Below are 26,289 nucleotides of genomic sequence, written 5' to 3'. Positions count from 1 at the left end.
TTAAGTTAGCAAAAGGATTCAATGCTAATACTTACTTACAATAATTTTTCCAAATCTGCACTTGGTAAAATTGTAAGGGTTAATATTACGGCATTACGGCAGTCCCGCTATACTTTATTATTTTATAGTAGAATCATACAAACAGGGTGCTTTATACAAAAAAATTCTTGCTTCAATAGAGCTAGAACTATTTGGAAAATTGTGGTGAATTAAACTATGTAACGATGGAATCCATCTTTATTTAAAGCACATTACTTAAACAATCGTATCCCCACGGTGTGGACATAGAATAACTTGAACAATAAACGGGTCAGAGGCTGCCTATATACACGCAGGCAGCCATTACTACAGATCACAGAACAAGAGAGGCCCAGCACTTACTGCAGAAACCAGGTGTACGCTACAGGGTTCTCTACCTCCCCCAAATAGAATAAATGAACAAGGAGTAGCAGCACCAATCGGTATATTTCAATATACTTTAATATAAGACATATAGAATAAAACAATGTTTCAGTCAGCACCTGACCTTAATCAGGTGTTGACCGAAACGCTGTTTTTTTCTATATGATGTCTCATGTTAAAGGATATTGAAATATACCAATTGGTTCTGCTACTCCTTGTTCATTTATTACTACAGATAACGCCAAGAGAAAATGTGCAATAATATAACCAAAGTAACCATAAACTGATCTAGTCACTTATTTCATTCGCTCCCAACAGATTACTAGTAGACACAGTGGTGCACAGCGACAAAGTATGATATTGATTTTGTGCTAACAAGTAATAAAAATAAACAGATTTGGAACATATTAGGAGCCCAAAAGCCAACTAATAAAGGCTTTAAAGGATATCAACATGATAAAACTTAAGTGGTTAACATAATATCTGTTTAAAATTATTTTGTGACAAACCCATATGTGATTATTTTTTACCTAGATATATTAACGCTAAGTATAGCTACTTAACGATACTCTCATTTAAAGGTTGAAGTATACATATATGGTGAAGTGTATACCAATTTATGTTGAAATAATAAGATCGGTATACTATATTTAATCACGCACCAGTGAAATCAACTGATACTGAGGGCAAAGCAAATAATAAGATCTCATCACATTTGCACTTGTACACATATTTTATGTGATTTCTAAAACTACTTAAATAACGCAGTAATGTCTTTTACTGTATTTACACATTTTTGAGTTTTACGCAAAAAGAATTCAACCACTCAAAATTAAACAGCAATATCACAACATTCACGACTCAGAAACTCAGTTTACTAGTTTAGAAATACTCTATGAACAGATATAATGTTGCACATTAACATAGAATGATACATACTCTATTTGTATGTAGTGTTTATATGACACTTTGATCTCTACATTCAAATCCAACTGGTTTATACCATACAAGTGCATAAAGAATAGTTCAGCAATAAACAATATAATTGATGCCCAACCTGGATAATTTTTTGGTCCCAACGGGAACACTACACCACACTATTACCAAGATAGAGTATCCAGATAAAACTGTGAAAGGCTTTATGTTGATCAACCCTTCATCCTAAATTTATTAAGTTTCAGGAATCACAGTTTATCCCATATTCACTCAGTTTTGGGAAATTACACTGATACCTTCCCAAAGTGATCACCTAACCACCTGCAGTACCTCCACATAATTGTGATCATGCAAGTTTGAATCCTATTTGTGTTTTTAACTTCACACATTTTATTGTATTATTTATAATTGTATTAAAAGTTATGTTTTAAACCAATACCAAACTCATTATCCCTCATAACAGGATGACATTAATATAAGGGGAGACTTAAGGGCTTTCCAAGTGCATCTTTTTTAGTCAAATTCTCTGTTTTGACTCCACTGTATAAATGTCATACATGTACTAGCACTCTAGCCGAAGGTAAATAACAATTAAAACCAGATAAGGCGTCCCTATTCTATTTATGTAGTGCTAATACAACTCTTTGTGTCACATAAATCTAATTGTATTTGTCCCTATCACCCTTATTGGAATACTAGTCATTTTATATATAACCCTTTCTGTAAAGCGGTTCTGCCATATGCAACATAAAAGGACAGTAAACACCTTGACATTTTAATATAAAATGTTTAGTTATGCATAGTGAAACAACTTTACAATATACTTACATTATTTATTTTGTCCCCTTCGTAAGGCTAACCCTGCTACATATATTTCATTTTTCTCCAACATTGGTGTGTCCGGTCCACGGCGTCATCCATAACTTGTGGGGAATATTCTCTTCCCCAACAGGAAATGGCAAAGAGCACAGCAAAAGCTGTCCATATAGTCCCTCCTAGGCTCCGCCCACCCCAGTCATTCTCTTTGCCGCTGAACAAGCAGCATCTCCACGGAGATGGTGAAGAGTATGTGGTGATTAGTTGTAGTTTTTTATTCTACTATCAAGAGTTTGTTATTTTAAAATAGTGCTGGTATGTACTATTTACTCTGAAACAGAAAAAGATGAAGAGTTCTGTTTGTGAGAGGAATATGATTTTAGTAGCAGTAACTAAAATCGTTTGCTTTTTCCACATAGGACTGTTGCGATGAGATAACTTCAGTTGGGGGAAACAGTTGGCAGACTTTTCTGCTTAAGGTATGACTAGCCATATTTCTAACAAGACTGTGTAATGCTGGAAGGCTGTCATTTCCCCTCATGGGGACCGGTAAGCCATTTTCTTAGTCTCAAACAGAATAAAGGGCTTAATATGGGCTATAAAACTGGTAGACACTTTTATGAGCTAGATCGATTGCTTTATTTGGGCATTTTATACAGTTTTATGTTGAAATTCACACTTTATAAACTTTGGGAAACGTTTTTTACGTCAGGCACTGGTTTAGACACCTTCCCAGTCAGGAAGGGCCTTCTCTGTAGTAGGCAGAGCCTTATTTTCGCACCATTACTGCGCAGTTACTTTTGAGAGCAGGACATGCAGCTGCATGTGTGTGGGTCTGAAAGTAGTTGAAAGGGTTCCTAGAAGGCTTCATTTGGTATCGTATACCCCCTGGGTTTGGTAAAGTCGCAGCAAAGGCTGTAGCTGGGACTGTAGAGGGGTTAAAACTGTAACCGGCTCCGGTTTCCTCATTTTAAGGGTTAAAGGTCTGAAATTTGGGGTGCAATACTTTGAATGCTTTAAGACACTGTGGTGAAAATTTGGTTAAATTTGAACAATTCCTTCATAGTTTTTCACATATTCAGTAATAAAGTGTGCCCTGTTTAAAATTTAAAGAGACAGTAACGGTTTTGTTTTAAAACGGTTTTTGTACTTTATTGACAAGTTTAAGCCTGTTTAACATGTCTGTGCCTTCAGTTAAACTATGTTCTGTATGTATGGAAGCCAATGTGTCTCCCCCTTCAAAATTGTGTGATAATTGTGCCATAGCGTCCAAACAAAGTAAGGACAGTACTGCCACAGATAATAAAGTTGCCCAAGATGATTCATCAGATGAAGGGAGTAGACATAGTTCTACATCATCTCCTTCTGTGTCTACACCAGTTTTGCCCACGCAGGAGACCCCTAGTACTTCTAGCGCGCCAATGCTTGTTACTATGCAACAATTGACGGCAGTAATGGATAACTCCATAGCAAATATTTTATCCAAAATGCCTGCATTTCAGAGAAAGCGCGATTGCTCTGTTTTAAACACTGTAGAGCAGGAGGGCGCTGACGATAATTGCTCTGTCATACCCTCACACCAATCTGAAGTGGCCATGAGGGAGGTTTTGTCAGATGGGGAAATTTCTGATTCAGGTAGAATTTCTCAACAGGCAGAACCTGATGTTGTGACATTTAAATTTAAATTAGAGCATCTCCGTGCACTGCTTAAGGAGATTCTATCTACTCTGGATGATTGTGACAACCTGGTCATTCCAGAAAAAATTGTGCAAGATGGACAAGTTCCTAGAGGTTCCGGTGCACCCCGACGCTTTTCCTATACCCAAGCGGGTGGCGGACATAGTGAATAAGGAGTGGGAGAAGCCCGGCATACCTTTTGTCCCCCCTCCTATATTTAAGAAATTATTTCCTATGGTTGACCCCAGAAAGGACTTATGGCAGACAGTCCCTAAGGTCGAGGGGGCAGTTTCTACACTAGCCAAGCGCACTACTATTCCTATCGAGGATAATTGCGCTTTCAAAGATCCTATGGATAAAAAATTGGAGGGTTTGCTTAAAAAGATTTTTGTACAGCAAGGTTACCTCCTGCAACCTATTTCGTGCATTATTCCTGTCACTACAGCAGCGTGGTTCTGGTTCGAGGAACTAGAAAAGTCGCTCAGTAGAGAGACTCCGTATGAGGAGGTTATGGACAGAATTCACGCACTTAAGTTAGCTAATTCCTTTATTTTAGATGCCGCTTTGCAGTTAGCAAGATTAGCGGCGAAAAATTCAGGGTTTGCAATTGTGGCGCGCAGAGCGCTCTGGCTAAAGTCTTGGTCAGCGGATGTATCTTCCAAGACAAAATTGCTTAATATCCCTTTCAAGGGTAAAACCCTTTTTGGGCCAGAATTGAAAGAGATTATCTCAGACATCACTGGGGGTAAGGGCCACGCCCTTCCACAAGATAGGCCTTTCAAGTCTAATTTTCGTTCCTTTCTCAATTTCAGGAACGGACCGGCCTCCAACTCTGCAGCCTCTAGACAAGAGGGTAATGCTTCACAAACCAAACCAGCTTGGAAACCGATGCAAGGCTGGAACAAGGGTAAGCAGGCCAAGAAGCCTGCTGCTGCTACCAAAACAGCATGAAGGAGTAGCCCCCGATCCGGGATCGGATCTAGTAGGGGGCAGACTCTCTCTCTTTGCTCAGGCTTGGGCAAGAGATGTTCAGGACCCCTGGGCATTAGAAATAGTTTCTCAGGGTTATCTTCTGGAATTCAAGGAACTACCCCCAAGGGGAAGGTTCCACATGTCTCACTTATCTTCAAACCAAATAAAGAGACAGGCATTCTTACATTGTGTAGAAGACCTGTTAAAAATGGGAGTGATACACCCAGTTCCAACCGTGGAACAAGGAATGGGTTTTTACTCAAATCTGTTTGTAGTTCCCAAAAAAGAGGGAACTTTCAGACCAATTCTGGATTTAAAGATCCTAAACAAATTTCTCAGAGTGCCATCGTTCAAAATGGAAACTATTCGAACGATTTTACCTACAATCCAGGAGGGTCAATTTATGACCACCGTGGATCTAAAGGATGCGTATCTACATATTCCTATCCACAAAGATCATCATCAGTTCCTAAGGTTCGCCTTTCTGGACAAACATTACCAGTTTGTGGCTCTCCCATTCGGGCTAGCCACTGCTCCAAGGATTTTCACAAAGGTACCCGGGTCCCTTCTAGCGGTTCTAAGACCAAGGGGCATTGCAGTGGCACCTTACTTGGACGACATTCTGATACAAGCGTTGTCTCTTTCAAAGGCAAAGGCTCACACAGACATCGTTCTGGCCTTTCTCAGATCTCACGGATGGAAAGTGAACATAGAAAAAATTTCCCTGTCTCCGTCGACAAGAGTTCCTTTCTTGGGGACAATAATAGATTCTTTAGAAATGAAGATTTTCCTGACAGATGTCAGAAAGTCAAAACTTCTAAACGCTTGTCAAGTTCTTCACTCTGTTCCACGACCTTCCATAGCTCAGTGCATGGAAGTAGTAGGGTTGATGGTTGCAGCAATGGACATAGTTCCTTTTGCGCAAATTCATCTAAGACCATTACAACTGTGCATGCTGAAACAGTGGAATGGGGACTATACAGACTTGTCTCCAGTGATTCAAGTAGATCAGAAGACCAGAGACTCACTCCGTTGGTGGCTAACCCAGGATCACCTGTCCCAGGGAATGAGCTTCCGCAGACCAGAGTGGGTCATCGTCACGACCGACGCCAGTCTAGTGGGCTGGGGTGCGGTCTGGGACTCCCTGAAAGCTCACGGGCTATGGTCTCGGGAAGAGTCTCTTCTCCCGATAAACATTCTGGAACTGAGAGCAATATTCAATACTCTCAGGGCTTGGCCTCAACTAGCAAAGGCCAGATTCATAAGATTCCAATCAGACATCATGACGACTGTCGCTTACATCAACCATCAGGGGGGAACAAGGAGTTCCCTGGCGATGAGAGAAGTGACCAAAATCATAAAATGGGCGGAGGATCACTCCTGCCACCTATCTGCGATCCACATCCCAGGAGTGGAAAACTGGGAGGCGGATTACCTGAGTCGTCAGACATTCCATCCGGGGGAGTGGGAACTCCACCCGGAGATATTTGCCCAGTTGACTCAATTATGGGGCATTCCAGACATGGATCTGATGGCGTCTCGTCAGAACTTCAAGGTTCCTTGCTACGGGTCCAGATCCAGGGATCCCTTCAACCTAGCTTATGTGTTTCCACCGTTTCCTCTCATTACCAGGCTGGTAGCCAGGATCAAGCAGGAGAGGGCCTCGGTGATCTTGATAGCTCCTGCGTGGCCACGCAGGACTTGGTATGCAGACCTGGTGAATATGTCATCGGCTCCACCATGGAAGCTACCTTTGAGACGGGATCTTCTAGTACAAGGTCCATTCGAACATCCAAATCTAGTTTCCCTCCAGCTAACGGCTTGGAAATTGAATGCTTGATTTTATCTAAGCGTGGGTTTTCGGATTCTGTAATAGATACTCTGGTACAAGCCAGAAAACCTGTAACTAGAAAAATTTACCATAAAATATGGAAAAGATTTATCTCTTGGTGTGAATCCAAGGGATTCTCATGGAGTAAGATCAAAATTCCTAGGATCCTTTCCTTTCTACAAGAAGGTTTGGATAAGGGATTATCAGCAAGTTCTCTAAAGGGACAGATTTCTGCTTTATCTGTCTTGTTACACAAACGACTGGCAGCTGTGCTTGATGTTCAAGCTTTTGTTCAGGCTTTGGTCAGGATCAAAAATAAAAAATAAAAATTTCAGATAATTATAAAAATTGGGATTTTTTTGTTAAAACTCATTCTGGGCACAGAATTGTTCAACTTAATATGATAAAAAGTGGAAGATATTCTTTCCCTTGCACGATTCACGCCAATCAGATAGCTTAACTCTAGTAAGGAACAACCAATCTGGGTAGGGAACATCCTAGCCCATCAAATTGGTATACAGAATACGCCGCTACAGATTCACGAAATATAAAGCTTGGAACCCAGTTTTATTTTTGATCACCTTCCCATCATAATGATTATATTTGAAACAATGTTTACTCTCTTTCTTCAAGAAAACAAACTTTTCAAAAAATTTTCCTTTTTTCAGTTATTTTAATTACAAGTAAATTAGACACATAAAATAAGTATGTTCAATTACGCTACAGTTTGAAATAAATGAACGAATCCTTTCCTTTGCAGCTATAGATTTGCTATTATACCTCATGTTGACTCATATATATGTCCAGTCCTGCATTAATAACAGATGTGACGATAACATATTGCATGGTCGTCATCAAGTGGGTTGAAACCAGACAATGACGATAGTACACACCTCCCTCGTAACCTATAGAAAGAAAGAAGGGAGGAACCAATCAGATCAGTAGAATAGGGACAAGCCTCTCTGAGACCGGCCAATAAAAAGCCCTAAGAATGGCGGGCGCCCCACCTTTGACAAAGCCGTTTAGGCGAAACATGTCAGGGCTACGGGAGATTATCTCTCCCTTTTAAACAAAACAGCAGTGTGACTTGTTGAGCGAATGTATTATTAGAATTTAATTTAAACCTGTATGTATGTGAGAGTGCCTGGTTGAAATATATTTGCGCTTAAGACAACCTAATAATTTACCTGACCTAAGTATCCTAACAACTACTATCTCTCAGCGGTAGCAAAGATAATAGAGTTACCGGAGGGGAAAATTTAATTTAAACTTACAGCCAGGATTCTAAACCGCTAACTATATACCAGCAGGAACCCATTTATATTTACTTGTATATTGGTCCGCTCACACTGTAAATCCCATTTTAAGAAGAGGGGAGAGTAGTTCCCTCTCATACATACCAGAAAGCTGCACTGTCAGTTACGAATAGAGTGTAATAACTGAACTACGAGTTTGGGGAGTTAATCAAAAATATTCAACGACAAATATTTAAAAGAATTTTTTTTTTTCCCAGCGATATTACAGTGCTAATTATAATAATAATAATAACATATTTAATCCAACAGTGGCATTAGCATAAATCGCGGCACGGTCTTTTGACACTAAGTGCAAGATACCTGTTGAATTAACACACTCGAGATAACCTGTGCACTGAGTAGTCTGGGTATCATTTACATTATCGTAAATAACTCAGTATATATAACTAATCAGATCCGAACAAGGGAAATACTGGTCATATAGGAATAGCGGTTCCCTGATACAAACAGCTCCTCCGGTAATCATATTTTCACCCTCCAATAATAAACCAACTGAGATTGGTATGCATTTAATGTGCAAGTGTCTCTGAAGTCTTACTATACCTAAGTATGTTACACCAAGCATCCCTCAATATCATTATACTGCAATAGTTAACAATACATTAACAGAATAACTTTGGGGTACCGAGTTTTGTGTAATTCTACAAGGGACTTATTTACAACATAAGGAATATTTGCTTTGGAGGCTGTTAAGATTATTTCCCATTTATAGGGGAAACATTGGCAAGCCAGGACTATCTAATTATAATTTAGGCTTAGCCACACTAGCCATATCGACCTCATAGTGGTAAATATTACAACAGTGTCCTATACATTGAGGAGACAAAGGCAATTAGGGTAAAATTATAAATATTTCCTTGAATCATATAATTATTCCATTCCTGTGAATTACTTGATTTTCCAGATATTTCACCCCAATACAACGTGAATTTGCTGTAATAGCGTGGGTACTTTTAGAATCAACACATCCTCAGTGGCTTTATTATCTGATTGGATGATAAAAAGCAGAACTGATATTACAAGTACGTGGTTTGGTAACTGTATTCCTAGTACCATCTATATAATAATCCAAACAATACCAGTACACTATGTTATGCAAGACAAATAAGAGGATAATAGGTGTTGAATCTCACTAGTAACCATTAACTGACTGGTAAATAATAGGAGTATCCTATCTATTCCGGTACCCAATAACAAATTTAACTTTACCAAAACTGTTGTAAGCTCACATCTCCTATAGACAACTGTACCATATAATTTATTCTGGAAGGTGTGACTTTACTTTTGATATCCCCTGACTCAGACAAAGAGTAACAGCAGGGGTATTCTTATTGTGATATTGACACACACCTAAACCAACTTAATTATGAGGTACATCTATATTACTCCTTTTTTATTAAGGGTATTACCTTAGGAGACCATACAGGGGTATTTATATTAGACATATTGTGATTTGGGAGGTAATATCCCCCCCTTGAAATCACCTTCGTTCTCGGTCACACTAGCTGATATTTTTTAGAATTTTATTTTTTAATCGAGTTAATAAAAGTTAAGTTTTAAACTTGCCTTTCATGGGCTTCTTTACCTATGGTACCTAGCTAGTTAAAAACCTGTGCTGCTGAGTGCTATGTAAGTACATTCTTTTCAGTTGCTCCCAGCAATTGATATTTCCTGGTTTGGTCAGGATCAAGCCTGTTTACAGACCTTTGACTCCTCCCTGGAGTCTGAATTTAGTTCTTTCAGTTCTTCAAGGGGTTCCGTTTGAACCTCTACATTCCATAGATATCAAGATGTTATCTTGGAAAGTTCTGTTTTTGGTTGCTATTTCTTCTGCTAGAAGAGTTTCTGAGTTATCTGCTTTGCAGTGTAATCCGCCCTATCTGGTGTTCCATTCAGATAAGGTTGTTTTGCGTACTAAACCTGGTTTCCTTCCAAAGGTTGTTTCCAACAAGAATATTAACCAGGAAATAGTTGTGCCTTCTTTGTGTCCGAATCCAGTTTCAAAGAAGGAACGTTTGTTACACAATTTAGATGTAGTTCGTGCTTTAAAGGTCTATTTAGAAGCAACAAAGGATTTCAGACAAACGTCTTCTCTGTTTGTCGTTTATTCTGGCAAGAGGAGAGGTCAAAAAGCTACTGCTACCTCTCTTTCCTTTTGGCTAAAAAGCATCATCCGATTGGCTTACGAGACTACCGGACGACAGCCTCCTGAACGCATCACAGCTCACTCTACTAGGGCTGTGGCTTCCACATGGGCCTTCAAGAACGAGGCTTCTGTTGATCAGATATGTAAGGCAGCGACTTGGTCTTCCCTGCACACTTTTGCCAAATTCTACAAATTTGATACTTTTGCTTCTTCGGAGGCTATTTTTGGGAGAAAGGTTTTGCAAGCCGTGGTGCCTTCTGTTTAGGTAACCTGATTGGCTCCCTCCCTTCATCCGTGTCCTAAAGCTTTGGTATTGGTTCCCACAAGTTATGGATGACGCCGTGGACCGGACACACCAATGTTGGAGAAAACAGAATTTATGCTTACCTGATAAATTACTTTCTCCAACGGTGTGTCCGGTCCACGGCCAGCCCTGGTTTTTTAATCAGGTTTGATGAATTTCTTTCTTTAACTACAGTCACCACGGCACCTTATGGTTTCTCCTGTTTTTTCTCCTGTCCGTCGGTCGAATGACTGGGGTGGGCGGAGCCTAGGAGGGACTATATGGACAGCTTTTGCTGTGCTCTTTGCCATTTCCTGTTGGGGAAGAGAATATTCCCCACAAGTTATGGATGACGCTGTGGACCGGACACACCGTTGGAGAAAGTAATTTATCAGGTAAGCATAAATTCTGTTTTTTTGTCTTTAACAGGTAACATTTTCAAAACAATGCACTTCCCACTAGCAACATGACAGTGGCAAGTGGTGAATGGAGTTTTGCTATTGAAATACAAATGTAGCAAACAGCATGTTGATTTGTTTAAAAGAAAAACATGTTTAGACATGACTGATAAGTTATTCTATAGCAAGGCAGCAGAACTGTTTTGTAATTACAGGGTGTTAACTGTCCCTTTAAAGTTACGCTTCCTTAGAACATCTTTAGCAGTTCCTCCTATCTCTTTCTTTTATCTTATTCATTATTTTCTTTAATTTGACGCTGCATGATATGTAACAAAATTTAAAGGTCATCTGTGAAGAGGCAATTTTCATTTAACTGCATGTAATAGACACTACTACAATTAATAATATACACAGATACTGATATAAAAATCCAGTATAAAACCTTTTAAAAAGTCTTATTTAGAAGCTCCCAATAAAGCACTGTTGATGAGGTTAGGCTGGGACACCCAATAAAAGGGGCTGAGAGCAGACCCTCTCCCTGCATATGAAAGGACACATTATACAAACAGAAGCAATCTGAAGTCTGTATACATTGGTATACATTTAAAGCTTTGGGGCTTAGGAGTTTGAAAATTAGCACAATGTTATTTAAAAATAAGCAAAACTATATGTTGTTACAAAAACACCCCTAGAAGAGCTATATAAAAGATCATCTACAACACATTTATGCAAAGAAAAATCTAGTGTACAATTGTTGCCAGTAACACATTTAACATGTATTCTTACCTAAAATGTGCAGTTTGCAAACATCTATGCAACCTGTATGTTTATGTAGCACTAAAACGTTTACTATATTACATGCTTATTTTATCTACCTTTTCTTTATTCTAAACGCCTGGTAGCTCATTCAGATAACACAGTAATACAACTCCATCAATCTCCTCCTGTAACCTAGAGAAAGGAGGTGGAATAATATTAATCATTTATATAGATGAAGTTGGGTATGTGATAAGAAAATATAAGTTATAAAAACACAGTTACAGATTGAAATGATATAAGGGCAGACAGATGACATATGAGACACATAAGGGAATTGGCAGACCTCAAATGATAAGCTAAGCAATATTAGGCAACATTTGATAAAGATAATTGGGGGATACGAGGTTAAGATATAGAAAGGAGTAAAAACAAAGAAGATAAATTAAAAAATGATAAAGAGATTACTATGTTTGTGTATATTATTTGCTATATTAATTTGTAATGTGGTGCAACATTTTAGATTGTCAAGACATAATTTTCACAATTAATATTTTTTCAATTTCCATTTTTTTTTCTCCAGGAAATAAATTGGGCACACTGATTATTAAACCATTTCATATATTTTTTTTAAAGAATATCTTATACAGTAGATTTTTTAAAATGTTTTGGTTATCATTATAGTATATGAACATTCATACAATCAAGATAAAGAAGATATAATTAGCAAAAATGTGTATTTACCTTAGCTGACTAATTAAATAATATTTATCGATACCCAGCTGTAGAGCATTCATTGGTACTGCTTTACCTTAAAGGGACATAAAAATGCAAAAAGAAAATGCTCTAACGAAGTATTGAACTATTATTGTATATGACTGTGTTTAACCCCTGCAGTGCATTATTATGATCTGACAATGACAAGATACATATTAATGCAACCAAGAGAACAAATACAGTTAATAATATAAGCTAATTTAAAATTCTTTTAAAATTGTAATCTGTCTAAACCACAGATATTTTATTATTGTGACTGTCAAGGCTATGGGTTCATTATCAAAATTAGTAGCATAAGTAATGGTATATTTTCCCAGAATATGAATTTACATGCTATATATCTGCACTCTGTATGAAGGATTATTGCCTGTATTTATTCAGCTATGTATAGGAGTGATGCCTACATTCTTGTATTCTCTATGTAGGGTTAGTATCTATATACTTTTCCTATATACAGTTGTATTTAAATATTGAACCCCCATTGCAAATCAGGTTTATTGTCAAAATGTACAAATTAAACAAAAGCAATTTAAATAGCTCAACACAACAAATGCTTCAAGTGGTTTTCTCAAATTCAACTTAAAATGCAACTTTTAATGAATTCTGCAGTCTCAAAATAATTCAACCCCTTCATGGCAAGCATCTTTAGCACTTAGTAGAGCATGCTTTTGCTGTTATGACCTGCTGCAGATAAAATGCATAGCCAGATACCAGCTTTTGGCAGTGTTCCTGAGGAATCATGAGCAATGGCCTCCAGTTCAGTAATATTCTTGGATTTTGCGTGCTGCAACAGTCTTCTTCAAATCCCACCAGAGACCACCAGAGATTTTCTATTGGGTTCAAGTCCGGTGACTGTGATGGCTACTGTAGAATCTTCCAGGACTTCTTCTGCAAACAAGCCTTGGTGGAATTTGAGGTATGCTTGAGATCATTGTCCTGTTGAAAGGTCCATTGACACCCAAGCTTCAGCTTCCTCACAGACGGCATGACATTTTCTCCTAGGCTTTCCTCATACTACAATGAATCCATCTTGCTATCCACACCCTGCAGGTTTCCAGTGCCAGAGGATGCAAAGCAGCCCCAGAGCATAACCGAGCCACCCCCATGCTTAACTGTAGGTAGAGTGTTCTTTTCAGCATATGCTTTATTCTTCTTACAGACATACCACTGATCCATTAAGCCGAAAAGTTCCAGTTTTGTTTCATTGCTCCACAGAACAGAATCCTAAAACTTCTGTGGCTTATTTATATGATTTGAGCATTTTTTGAGCATATTGGAGCTGACTTTGAGACTGCAGAATTTATTAAAAGTTGCATTTTCAGTTGAATTTGGGGAAACCACTTCAAGCATTCATTGCATTGAGCTATTTCAAATGCTTTTGTTTGATCTGTTCATTGCAAACAGCTGAAAGTCTGTAAATTTTGACAATAAACCTGATTTGCAATAGGGGTTGAATAATTTTGATTACAACTGTAGTTGATGGCTGTATATATATATTTATAGACCGCACTCACTGGGTTTCAGACAAACTTCATTATTTCTTTATTCTGGTGACGTTTCGAGGATAATCTCCCATTCCTCAGACCAGGTTTGAAATACTGACATTTGTCTGAAACCAAGCGAGTGCGGACTGTATACTTACTATTTATCACCCCTGCTAGCATCCAGATTGTTGTCATTTTTGGTTAATGAGTGCAGTTCCTAACATTTCTGTGTATATGTGTGTGTGTGTATATATATATATATATATATATATATATATATATATATATATATATATATATATATATACACACAGTATCTCACAAAAGTACAACCCTCACATTTTTGTAAATATTTTATTATATCTTTTCCTGTGACAACACTGAAGAAATGACACTTTGCTTGTAAAGTAGTGAGTGTACAGCCTGTATAACAGTGTAAATTTGCTGTCCCCTCAAAATAACTCAACACACAGCCATTAATGTCTAAACCATTGGCAACAAAAGTGAGTACACCCCTAAGTGGAAATGTCTAAATTGGGCCCAAAGTGTCAATATTTTGTGTGGCCACCATTACTTTACAGCACTGCCTTAACCCTTTTGGGCATGGAGTTCGCCAGAGCTCCACAGGTTGCCACTGGAGTCCTTTTCCACTCCTCAATGATGACATCACAGAGCTGGTGGATGTTAGAGACCTTGCGCTCCCCCACCATCCATTTACAGATGCCCCACAGATGCTCAATAGGGTTTAGGTCTGGAGACATGCTTGGCCAGTACATCACCTTTACCGTCAGCTTCTTTAGCAAGGCACTGGTCATCTTGGAGGTGTGTTTGGATTCGTTATCATGTTGGAATACTGCCCTGCGGCCCAGTTTACAAAGGGAGGGGATCATGCTCTGCTTCAGTATGTCACAGTACATGTTGGCATTCATGGTTCCCTCAATAAACTGTAGCTCCCCAGTACTGGCAGCACTCATGGCAGACCATGACACTCCCACCACCATGCTTGACTGTAGGCAAGACACACTTGTCTTTGTACTCCTCACTGGGTTGCCGCCACACACACTTGACACCATCTGAACCAAATAAGTTTATCTTGGTCTCATCGGACCACAGGATATGGTTCCAGTAATCCATGTCCTTAGTCTGCTTGTCTTCCGCAAACTGTTTGCAGGCTTTCTTGTGCATCATCTTTAGAAGAGGCTTCCTTCTGGTACGACAGCCATGCAGACCATTTTGATGCAGTGTGCAGCATATAGTTTGAGCACTGACAGGCTGACCCCCACCTCTTCAACCTCTGCAGCAATGCTGGCAGCACTCATACGTCTATTTTCCAAAGACAACCTCTGGATATGACGCTGAGCACGTGCACTCAACTTCTTTGGTCGATCATGGCGAGGCCTGTTCTGAGTGGAACCTGTCCTGTGAAACCGCTGTATGGTCTTGCCCACCGTGCTGCAGCTCAGTTTCAGGGTCTTGTCAATCTTCTTATAGCCTAGGCCATCTTTATGTAGAGCAACAGTTCTTTTTTCAGATCCTCAGAGAGTTCTTTGCCATAGGGTGCCATGTTAAACTTCCAGTGACCAGTATGAGAGAGTGTGAGAGCAATAACACCAAATGTAACACACCTGCTCCCCATTTACACCTAAGACTTTGTAACACTAACGAGTCACATGACACCTGGCAGGGAAAATGGCTAATTGGGCCCAATTTGGACATTTCCAATTAGGGGTGTACTCACTTTTGTTACCAACAGTTTAGACATTAATGGCTGTGTGTTGAGTTATTTTGAGGGGACATTAAAATTACACTGTTATACAGGCTGTACACTTACTAATTTACATTGTAGCAAAGTATCATTTCTTCAGTGTTGTCACATTAAAAGATATAATAAAATATTTACAAAAATGTGAGGTGTGTACTCACTTTTGTGAGATACTGTGTATATATATATGACTCTCTACTATGTTACTTCCTTTAATGTGGAAAACAGGTTGTACAACAACTTATATGTGGGATTACTGGTTATGTAGCTTCCTTTTTTCTGTGCTACTTGCTATATTGCTACCTAATTATTCAGAAATATATTTATTTATTATGGTGCATAATTAGGTTTATACATACTCTCGGTTTGTGAGGAGTACTAACCGATAGCACTGGCACCTGCCTTTGTCTGGTACTATATACACATGCATCTATTCTGTATTTGTTATTTACTGCCTATTTAACTGTCCTCAAACTAGAAAAAGAGCAGTACGTTTACAAGCTAGAAATTGAAGAATCAAGAATACCTATGTATACCTATGTATTTTAAAAAAAAACAATTGGGCTTATAGCTCTTTAATGATCATATATAAAGTTCTGATAATACTCCATCATTAAGTACATGTTAGCCTTACATCTGTTAGCTAATAGTTTACCATGGGTATTGATCCGGAGCTGAATTTGAAATTGGCCTCCTCACGTTTGTCCCAATACTGAATATTTTATTCACTATTTATATAAATTTATTTCCAACACAAACTTGCCCATAGCTCTTTCAAATCATAGCAATGACCACCCTGCTGCAACCCCACACAGCATCAGAGTGAGGGTGTTAATATTGATAGATTGCAGTGAGGTGCTGGTGGGATATGTGATAGATGTAGCAGTAAGGATTAAAGGGTGGAGTACAGATATTGCTACTGAGGTAGTAAATATGGAATAAAGGACCCAGCAAAATAAACTGAGCATTGAACTATAGAATAATGTAATTAGTGATCATTTTGCAAAAATATCTGCTCTCTAATGTAATGCAGTAATATTTAATTATAAAATGAGGTACACTTTGAGTATACAGGAGAGAATATTCACACCTTTTCATGATCATACCATATCTACATATATGAAGGATAAATTCTAACTACCCCTCTGGGAACACTACTGCTTAAATGCTTAAATTCCATAGTCATTCTGTACATCACACCATTACATACTTATTGACACCTAAACTCTCATGTCAGAAGTTTTAGGGATTTAGGGAGTTTTAGTATTTTTTTTCAGGAAACTATAAATCAGGATTAGTGTTTTGTTTTAGCATGTCCTGTTTCCTTTATTAAGTGGACAACCATTCTTTTTTATTTCATCCTAGTAGTAGATAGGTTCAATGGATTCCATATGTGAAAGCATTAGCTTCAAGAAAGTCAAAGTTGAAATCAATAGTAGTGCCTACATTATTTAAACATTATCTTACTACTTATAAACAGTGCCCTGCCTTTTTCCTAGTCAGTTAACACTGTGAACGTCTGTTTAGTAGATCAGAAACTTTAGTGGATGGTGTCTCTCAGTGGGGATAAACCAGCTCATCTGTCTGAGAAAAAAAATAGAATAAACCTAAAACCTTAGCAGCTGCATTTAATATGTACTTGCCCCTAAGGAAAACTACTGTATAGCTACTTAATCTACTTATAAAAATTAGGTATTGAAACAATATTGTAAAAGTGATGTCCTACAGTGTTCTCAGAGAAGCTTTCAGAAAGCAATCGTGTTTTTCAGTTGTAATGTTTTGACATGCCACCCACCAACAAAACATTTACATAGCTGCTGTAGATTTACCAAATGTTGTGCTTTTTGCAGCATAAGTGCAAGAAAATGGTTAGGCATTCTTTCTATTGGTATCAATACATGTAAAGGAACTTTATATTTGCATAGTATGCATCACCAGTTGAGCTCTGTGTTGCAAAAGATCAGCATATAAAATAAGTTTTTAAAACACTTGTTTGCACAATTTGTATGTTTTTTTATTAGACATGTGCAACGCTAAAATGTTTGTTTCATTTTGTTTTCATTAGTTAAATAAATAATTTCATTTCGGCAAATTAGTTTAGTCAAGTTTAAAAAAAAAATTTGTTTCGGCAAATTAGTTATGTTAAGTTAAATCATTTTTTAGTATCCGTTCATTTTTTCGGAAACATTCTTTATTCATATGAAACCGATTTAACTTAACATAACCAATATGCCTGCGATTGCCGAAACAAAATTATCTAAATCCGCCGCCAACACTAAATAAAGCTTTTGACCCCTAAACTGCCATCCCCTCACATTGCCATTACTATCCTAACCTATTAATCCCTAAACCGCCGCCCCCCACATCGCCAACACTAAATAAACCTATTAACCCCTAAACCGCCGTTCCCTGACATCGCTGACACTAACTAAACCTATTAACCCCTAAACTGCAGTTCCCTGAAATCACCAACACTAACTTAAACACTAAATAAAGCTATTAACCCCTAAACCGCCGTTCCCAAACATTGGCAACACTAACTAAACCTATTAACCCCTAAACCGCAGTTCTCTGACATTGCAGACACTAACTAAACCTATTAACCCCTAAACTGCAGTTCCCTGAAATCGCCAACACTAACTTAAACACTAAATAAAGCTATTAACCCCTAAACCGCCGTTCCCAAACATTGGCAACACTAACTAAACCTATTAACCCCTAAACAGCAGTTGCCGAACATTGCAACAACCTAAATTAAACTATATTAACCCCTAAACCTAACACCCAATAACTTTAACATAATTGAAATAGACCTAAATTAAAGTTACAATATTTTAATAACTACATATTTAAAAATAAATACAAACTTACCTGTGAAATAAAAATAAAACCTTAGATAGCTACAATATAACTATTTATGAACTACCTAGTTAAAATAAATACAAACTTACCTGTGAAATGAAAATAAAACCTAAGCTTAAACTAATAAAACCTAACATTACTAAAAATAAAATAACCTAAGATTACTAAAAAAATAAAACTACAATTACAAAAAATAAAAAAAACTACCATTACAAAAAATAACAAACAAAATTATCCAAAATAAAAAAAAAAAATATTTCTATTCCAATATCCTGTTTAAAAATGAAAAAAAACAACAACCCCAAAATAAAAAAAAACCCCTAATATATAATAAATGACCAGGGGCCCCTAAAATGGCCTTTTGTAAAGTTAACAGCTCTTTTGCAAAAAAATAACAAACACGCCCTAACATTACAAACCCCCACACCTAACCCACAAAATAAAAATAAACCTAATCTACCCATTGCCCAGAAAAGGGCATTTGTATGGGCATTGTCCTTAAAAGGGCAATTAGCTCTTTTTTCGGCCCATTAAAAATAAAAAGATGCCTAATCTAAAAATAAAAAAAAATACCCCAAAATAAAAAAAATCCCATTACAAAAAATAACAAACAATCGGCTAGATTTAGAGTTCTGTCTGTAATGACCCGCATAGCTAACGCTGTTTTTTTTTCCCTCGCACCTTTTAAATACAGCTGGTATTTAGAGTTCACAGAAGGGCTGCGTTAGGCTCCAAAAAGGGAGCGTATATCATATTTACCGCCACTGCAACTCTAAATACCAGCGGTGCTTACGGACGCGGCCAGCTTCAAAAACGTGCTCGTGCACGATTCCCCCATAGGAAACAATGGGGCAGTTTGAGCTGAAAAAACCTAACACCTGCAAAAAAGCAGCGTTCAGCTCCTAACGCAGCCCCATTGTTTCCTATGGGAAAACACTTCCTATGTCTGCACCTAACACCCTAACATGTACCCTGAGTCTAAACACCCCTAACCTTACACTTATTAACCCCGCTATCGCTGACCCCTACATATTTTTATTAACCCCTAATCTGCCGCTCCGTACACCGCCGCCACCTACGTTATCCCTATGTACCCCTAATCTTCTGCCCCTAACACCGCCGACCCCTATATTATATTTATTAACCCCTAATCTGCCCCCCTCAACGTCGCCGACACCTACCTACACTTATTAACCCCTAATCTACCGACCGGACCTCGCCGCTACTATAATAAAGTTATTAACCCCTAATCCGCCTCACTCCCGCCTCAATAACCCTATAATAAATAGTATTAACCCCTAATCTGCCCTCCCTAACATCGCCGACACCTAACTTCAAGTATTAACCCCTGTCCGGACCTTGCCGCTACTCTAATAAATGTATTAACCCCTAAAGCTAAGTCTAACCCTAACACCCCCCTAAGTTAAATATAATTTTATTCTAACGAAATAAATTAACTCTTATTAAATAAATTATTCCTATTTAAAGCTAAATACTTACCTGTAAAATAAATCCTAATATAGCTACAATATAAATTATAATTATATTGTAGCTATTTTAGGATTAATATTTATTTTACAGGCAACTTTGTATTTATTTTAACCAGGTACAATAGCTATTAAATAGTTAATAACTATTTAATAGCTACCTAGTTAAAATAATTACAAAATTACCAGTAAAATAAATCCTAACCTAAGTTACAATTAAACCTAACACTACACGATCAATAAATTAATTAAATAAAATACCTACAAATAAATACAATTAAATAAACTAACTAAAGTACACCTACTCTAAGCCCCCTAATAAAATAACAAAGTCCCCCAAAATAAAAAAAATCCCTACCCTATTCTAAAATTAAAATAGAAATGCTCTTTTACCTTACCAGCCCTTAAAAGGGCCTTTTGCGGGGCATGCCCCAAAGAATTCAGCTCTTTTGCCTGGAAAAAAAACATACAATACCCCCCCCAACATTACAACCCACCACCCACATACCCCTAATCTAACCCAAACCCCCCTTAAATAAACCTAACACTAAGCCCCTGAAGATCTTCCTACCTTATCTTCACCACACCGGGTATCACCGATCGGTCCAGATCCAAGCCCAAGTGGGAGGCTGAAGACGTCCATCCTCCGGCTGAAGTCTAGATCCAAGCGGCGGCTGAAGAAGTCCATCTTCGGGCAGAAGTCTTCATCCTATCCGGGCAGAAGAGGAGATCCGGACCGGCAAACATCTTGATCCAAGCGGCATCTTCTATGTTCCTCCATCCGATGACGAGCGGCTCCATCTTCAAGACCTCCGGTGCGGATCCATCCTCTTCTTCCGACTACTAGACGACGAATGAAGGTTCCTTTAAGGGACCTCATCCAAGATGGCGTCCCTCGAATTCCGATTGGCTGATAGGATTCTATCAGCCAATCGGAATTAAGGTAGGAAAATTCTGATTGGCTGATGGAATCAGTCAATCAGATTCAAGTTCAATCCGATTGGCTGATCCAATCAGCCAATCAGATTGAGCTCGCATTATATTGGCTGTTCCGATCCGCCAATAGAATGTGAGCTCAATCTGATTGGCTGATCCAATCAGCCAATCGGATTGAACTTGAATCTGATTGAATCAGAATTTTCCTACCTTAATTCCGATTGGCTGATAGAATCCTATCAGCCAATCGGAATTCGAGGGACGCCATCTTGAATGACGTCCCTTAAAGGAACCTTCATTCGTCGTCTAGTCGTCGGAAGAAGAGGATGGATCCGCACCGGAGGTCTTGAAGATGGAGCCGCTCGTCATCGGATGGAAGAACATAGAAGATGCCGCTTGGATCAAGATGTTTGCCGGTCCGGATCTCCTCTTCTGCCCGGATAGGATGAAGACTTCTGCCCGAAGATGGACTTCTTCAGCCGCCGCTTTGATCAAGACTTCAGCCGGAGGATGGACGTCTTCAGAGGTGTGGTGAAGATAAGGTAGGAAGATCTTCAGGGGCTTAGTGTTAGGTTTATTTAAGGGGGGTTTGGGTTAGATTAGGGGTATGTGGGTGGTGGGTTGTAAAGTTGGGGGGGTATTGTATGTTTTTTTTCCCAGGCAAAAGAGCTGAATTCTTTGGGGCATGCCCCGCAAACGGCCCTTTTAAGGGCTGGTAAGGTAAAAGAGCTTTTCTATTTTAATTTTAGAATAGGGTAGGGTTAGACTTAGCTTTAGGGGTTAATAAATTTATTATAGTAGCGGTGAGGTCCGGTCGGCAGATTAGGGGTTAATACTTGAAGTTAGGTGTCGGTGATGTTAGGGAGGGCAGATTAGGGGTTAATACTATTTATTATAGGGTTATTGAGGCGGGAGTGAGGCGGATTAGGGGTTAATACATTTATTAGAGTACCGGTGAGGTCCGGTCGGCAGATTAGGGGTTAATAATTGTAGGTAGGTGGAGGCGACATTGGGGGCGGCAGATTAGGGGTTAATAAATATAATATAGGGGTTGGCGTTGTTAGGGGCAGCAGATTAGGGGTACATAGGGATAATGTAGGTTGCAGCAGTGTGCGGTTGGCAGATTAGGGGTTAAAAAAATTTAATAGAGTGGCGGCGATGTGGGGGGGCCTCGGTTTAGGGGTGCATAGGTAGTTTATGGGTGTTAGTGTACTTTAGAGCACAGTAGTTAAGAGCTTTATGAACCGGCGTTAGCCCAAAAAGTTCTTAACTCCTGACTTTTTTCTGCGGCTGGAGTTTTGTCGTTAGATTTCTAACATTCACTTCCGCCATGACTCTAAATACCGGCGTTAGAAAGATCCCATTGAAAAGACAGGCTACGCAAATGGCGTAGGGGGATCTGCGGTATGGAAAAGTCGCGACTGCAAAGTGAGCGTTAGACCATTTCCTGACTGACTCTAAATACCAGCGGGCGGTAAAAACCAAAATAAAAAAAATAATAATAATAAACTACCAATAGCCCTTTAAAGGGCCTTTTGTAGGGCATTGCCCTAAAGTTTAACAGCTCTTTTGCTAAACAAACCCCCCCTAACATTAACATTACAAATCCCCCCCCATCCCACAAAATAAAAATAAATCTAACTAAAAAAATAATAATCTACCTATTGCCCTGAAAAGGGCATTTGTTTGGGCATTTTTCTTAAAAGGGCATTCAGCTCTTTTACTGCCCTTAAAAGGGCATTCAGCTCTTTTTCGGGCCATTAAAATAAAAAAAAGCCCTAATCTAAAAAAAAAATCTACCCCAAATCAACAACAAAAAATAACTTACACTAACCCCAAAATCGGTACTCACAGTTGCTGAAGTTCGGCAAAAGCTCTTCATCCCAGTGGCAAAGCATCTTCATCCAGGCGGCTCGATCTGTATCCATCGCGGGACCGGCATCTTCTATCTTCATTCTATATTTATTTTTAAATAGGTAGTTAGTTAATAATTATAACTTTAATTTAGGTCTATTTTAATTATGTTAAAGTTAGGGGGTGTTAGGTTTAGGGGTTAATAGGTTTAGTTAGTGTTGGCGATGTTTGGGAACGGCGGTTTAGGGGTTAATAGGCTTAGTAAGTGTCGGCGATGTCGGGGAACTGCAATTTAGGGATTAATAGGTTTAGTTAGTGTCGGCGATGTCGGGGAACTGCAATTTAGGGGTTAATAGGTTTAGTTAGTGTCGGCGATGTCGGGGAACGGCGGTTTAGGGGTTAATAGCTTTATTTAGTTATTTCGTTAGTGTCGGGGAACAGTGGTTTAGGGGTTAATAGCTTTATTTAGTGATTTAGTTAGTGTCGGGGGAACTGCAGATTAGATTAGAACATTGAAAAATTCTGAATATAAATAAGGAATGGATCTGAAAATTCAGAAACTGATTTATTCATTTTCAGAATTTTTCTGGATTTTAGTTATGGTGCTGATTCGGAAATTCAGATGCAAAAACTAAATTTGGCCAAAATTCGGCCAAAACGAATTGCGCAAGTCTATTTTTTTATACATACGGCATGATCAACTTTTCTGTGGCAAATTAGGTACAGCTACATATGAGCTCCTACACTGATCAAACAATTGTTTTGCAGAATATTATATAAAAAAAAATAACAATAATGTCTTGCTATGCATACATTTTTATCAGAAAATCCATTTTGTCTTTGATATCCTGTTATCATCTTTTATATTTAATATATAGCTGTTGTTTATGGTTAAAATTATAAAACGTTCAATTTTTAAACCAGTTAATGTCATAAATCAATAGTCCTACATATTTCTAATACTGTAAAATACTGTAATGCTTGACACAGTTCTATATGTACAGCATAAAAGATTTTTGGAGCCCATAATTTTTTTCAGTACCACTGCATTGTGGCTGCAACAATTTAGCCACTTATGAGTTAGAAGATTTAAAGGGACACTAAATACCTTTCATGCAGCTCCCTCTTTGTAACCTAGGTTACACTGCAGGTATATAAAGGGGAGTTACCTCAGCACTGGAGTAAAGTGACAGATTTCAACGTGGTGGCATCCATGACTAGGGCAGGGAATAACCTTAAAGGGACATAAAACCCAAATTTTTTATTTCATGATTCAGATAGTAAATACAAATTTTTAAAAGTTTCCAATTTACCCTTTTATTATAACATTTTCTTTGTTCTCTTGTTATTCGCTGTTGAAGAGATATCTTGATAGGTAGCGTGCACATGTCTGGAGCACTACATGACAGGAAATAGTGCTGCCATCTAGTGCACTTGCTAATGTATAACATTGTTGCAAAACGGTAATATAGTTCTGAAGACACGTGCACACTCCTGAACTTACCTTCCTGTTTTGCAACAAAGGATAACAAGAAAGCAAAGACAATTTGATAATAGTAGTACATTGGAAAGTTGTTTAAAATTGTATATTCTATCTAAATCATAAAAGGGAAAAAATGGAGTTGATGTCCCTTTAATACAATGCTTTGTCCCTTTAAGTTATCTTAAATCTACTCCCCTGTTTCATAGGAACTAACAGGTTCTATATTTTGGCTGCATTTATTACATCTCAGAATCTGTTGGTGTTCTATAAATAAATAATAACTACTACAATATCCATTATACATTTTTTGTGTCCATTTTCCTACAGGTTGATAGTGATGAGTATAGTACCATGTTTATTATTGGAAGCAATGAGAGCAAGAGCATAGACGTGTTTTATTTGAAGCCTTGCACCAGATATACCGTTTCGGTTACAGCCTTCACTGGACGCCTAGATTTGGCCTTGATGGAGGGAAAAACTAGCATTCCTGTGATGGTTACCACTCATGAAGCAGGTAGGTCTTTTGTTAATTGTATCAGTAAAGTATTCCACAATGATTTATAATGGGGTAACACGATACAAAAATAGGACAAAAACAAGACAAACCTTAGTCTTCTGCTTTTCCACATCATTTTCAAAATCACTTTAAAAAAGGCAGAGAAGAAGAGAAAATCTCTTTCCTCAGTATTCATATCTAATAAAGTATTTATTATCTGGCTTTTGTTTTTAGCACCAAGTGACCCACCTAAAAACATAACAGTTCAGAAGATTCCAAATGAAGTTACAAAATTTCAGATGACCTTTATTCCTCCAGATGATACTAATGGAAAGATTCAAGTTTTTCAAGCAGTGGTTTATAAAGAAGATGACCCTAGTAGCTCCCAAATCCGCAACTTAAGTATCATTGAAAGAAACAATCAGTCTGTAACTGCATTCATAGAAGGGCTGAAAGGGGGATACACATACAACATAACGGTAAGAATTTTAAAGTGGTGTTTTACTGGGCAACAGGTCTTTGTGGCAATGAAGAAAAATATTATCAAAAAATATATTGGTAGAAAATATTGATACAATGGTTCATTTTATATAAGCATTTTAAAGCAGCCTGTGCTTCCTTCATGAATTGTTTGTGTGGTCAAACTTAACATAATATGCTAATTTTATTGTTATTGGGTAATGAATTTAAAGGGACAGTATACATTAATTTTCATATAACTGCATGTAATAGACACTACTATAAAGAAGAATATGCACAGATACTGATTTAAAAATCCAGCATAAAACCTTTTAAATACGTACTTAGAAGCTCATAGTTTAGCACTGTTGATGAGGTTAAGCTGGGACGCCCCTTCCCTGCATATGAAAAGACAGATTATACAAACAAGAGCTGCCGGAATCTGTAGACATCAGTATACATCTAAACCATTTGGACTTGGTTAGGAGTTTGAAAATCAGCACAATGTTATTAAAAATAAGTAAAACTATATGTTTTTACAAAAACACTCCCAGATGGGCTATGTAACTGGATCATCTACAAAACATTTATGCAAAGAAAAATCTAGTGTACAATGTCCATTTAATGCTATTTAAAACCACACTCAGTGGGCTGATAACTTGTAGCTATGATACTTCTTAACGAAATGTAAGACGATTCATGAAATTGTTGTCATGGGAGATGGCAACTAGTGCTCCGTCCCAGCTCTCTTAAAGGACCACTAACGTCAAAATGAAATTTTCATGATTCAGATAGAGCGCACAATTTGTTTATGCACACTCCTACTGAGCATGTGCAAGATTAACTAAACGTATATGCATTTTGTGATTGGCTGGTGGCTGTAACATGATGCAGTGGGAAGGAAAATAAAACTAACTTTGACATTTGTCAGAACAAAACCTACTATTCGTGTGAAGTTTAAACTAAGTTTTTTTTGCATTATCTATTTATTATGCATGTATTGATTTTATTACTCAGTAATAGAGCCGGAAAATTATTAGAACAGATTAACACTTTGGGCAAGATTACAAGTTGCACGTTATATCTTACCCGTGCGCGATATGGTCTTATTGCGCGTAATCTTCATTGCCCTGAAAAATGTCTTGAAAAATCGCTA

General features: G+C 38.0%; 1 protein-coding gene across 1 annotated transcript in view; it reads left to right on the top strand.

The window, feature by feature from the left end:
- Nucleotides 1-26,289, top strand: part of PTPRQ (protein tyrosine phosphatase receptor type Q) — a 538,955-nt gene that overhangs the window by 386,267 nt on the left and 126,399 nt on the right. The window contains 2 exon segments of the mRNA XM_053719240.1: nt 24,506-24,692; nt 24,909-25,153. Coding sequence (XP_053575215.1) covers nt 24,506-24,692; nt 24,909-25,153 — 432 coding nt within the window.

The sequence above is a fragment of the Bombina bombina genome, chromosome 6 (assembly GCF_027579735.1).
Source record: "Bombina bombina isolate aBomBom1 chromosome 6, aBomBom1.pri, whole genome shotgun sequence".
NCBI lineage: Eukaryota > Metazoa > Chordata > Amphibia > Anura > Bombinatoridae > Bombina > Bombina bombina.
Note: the sequence above shows the minus strand (reverse complement) of the source record. Positions and strands in the feature narration are given on the sequence as shown.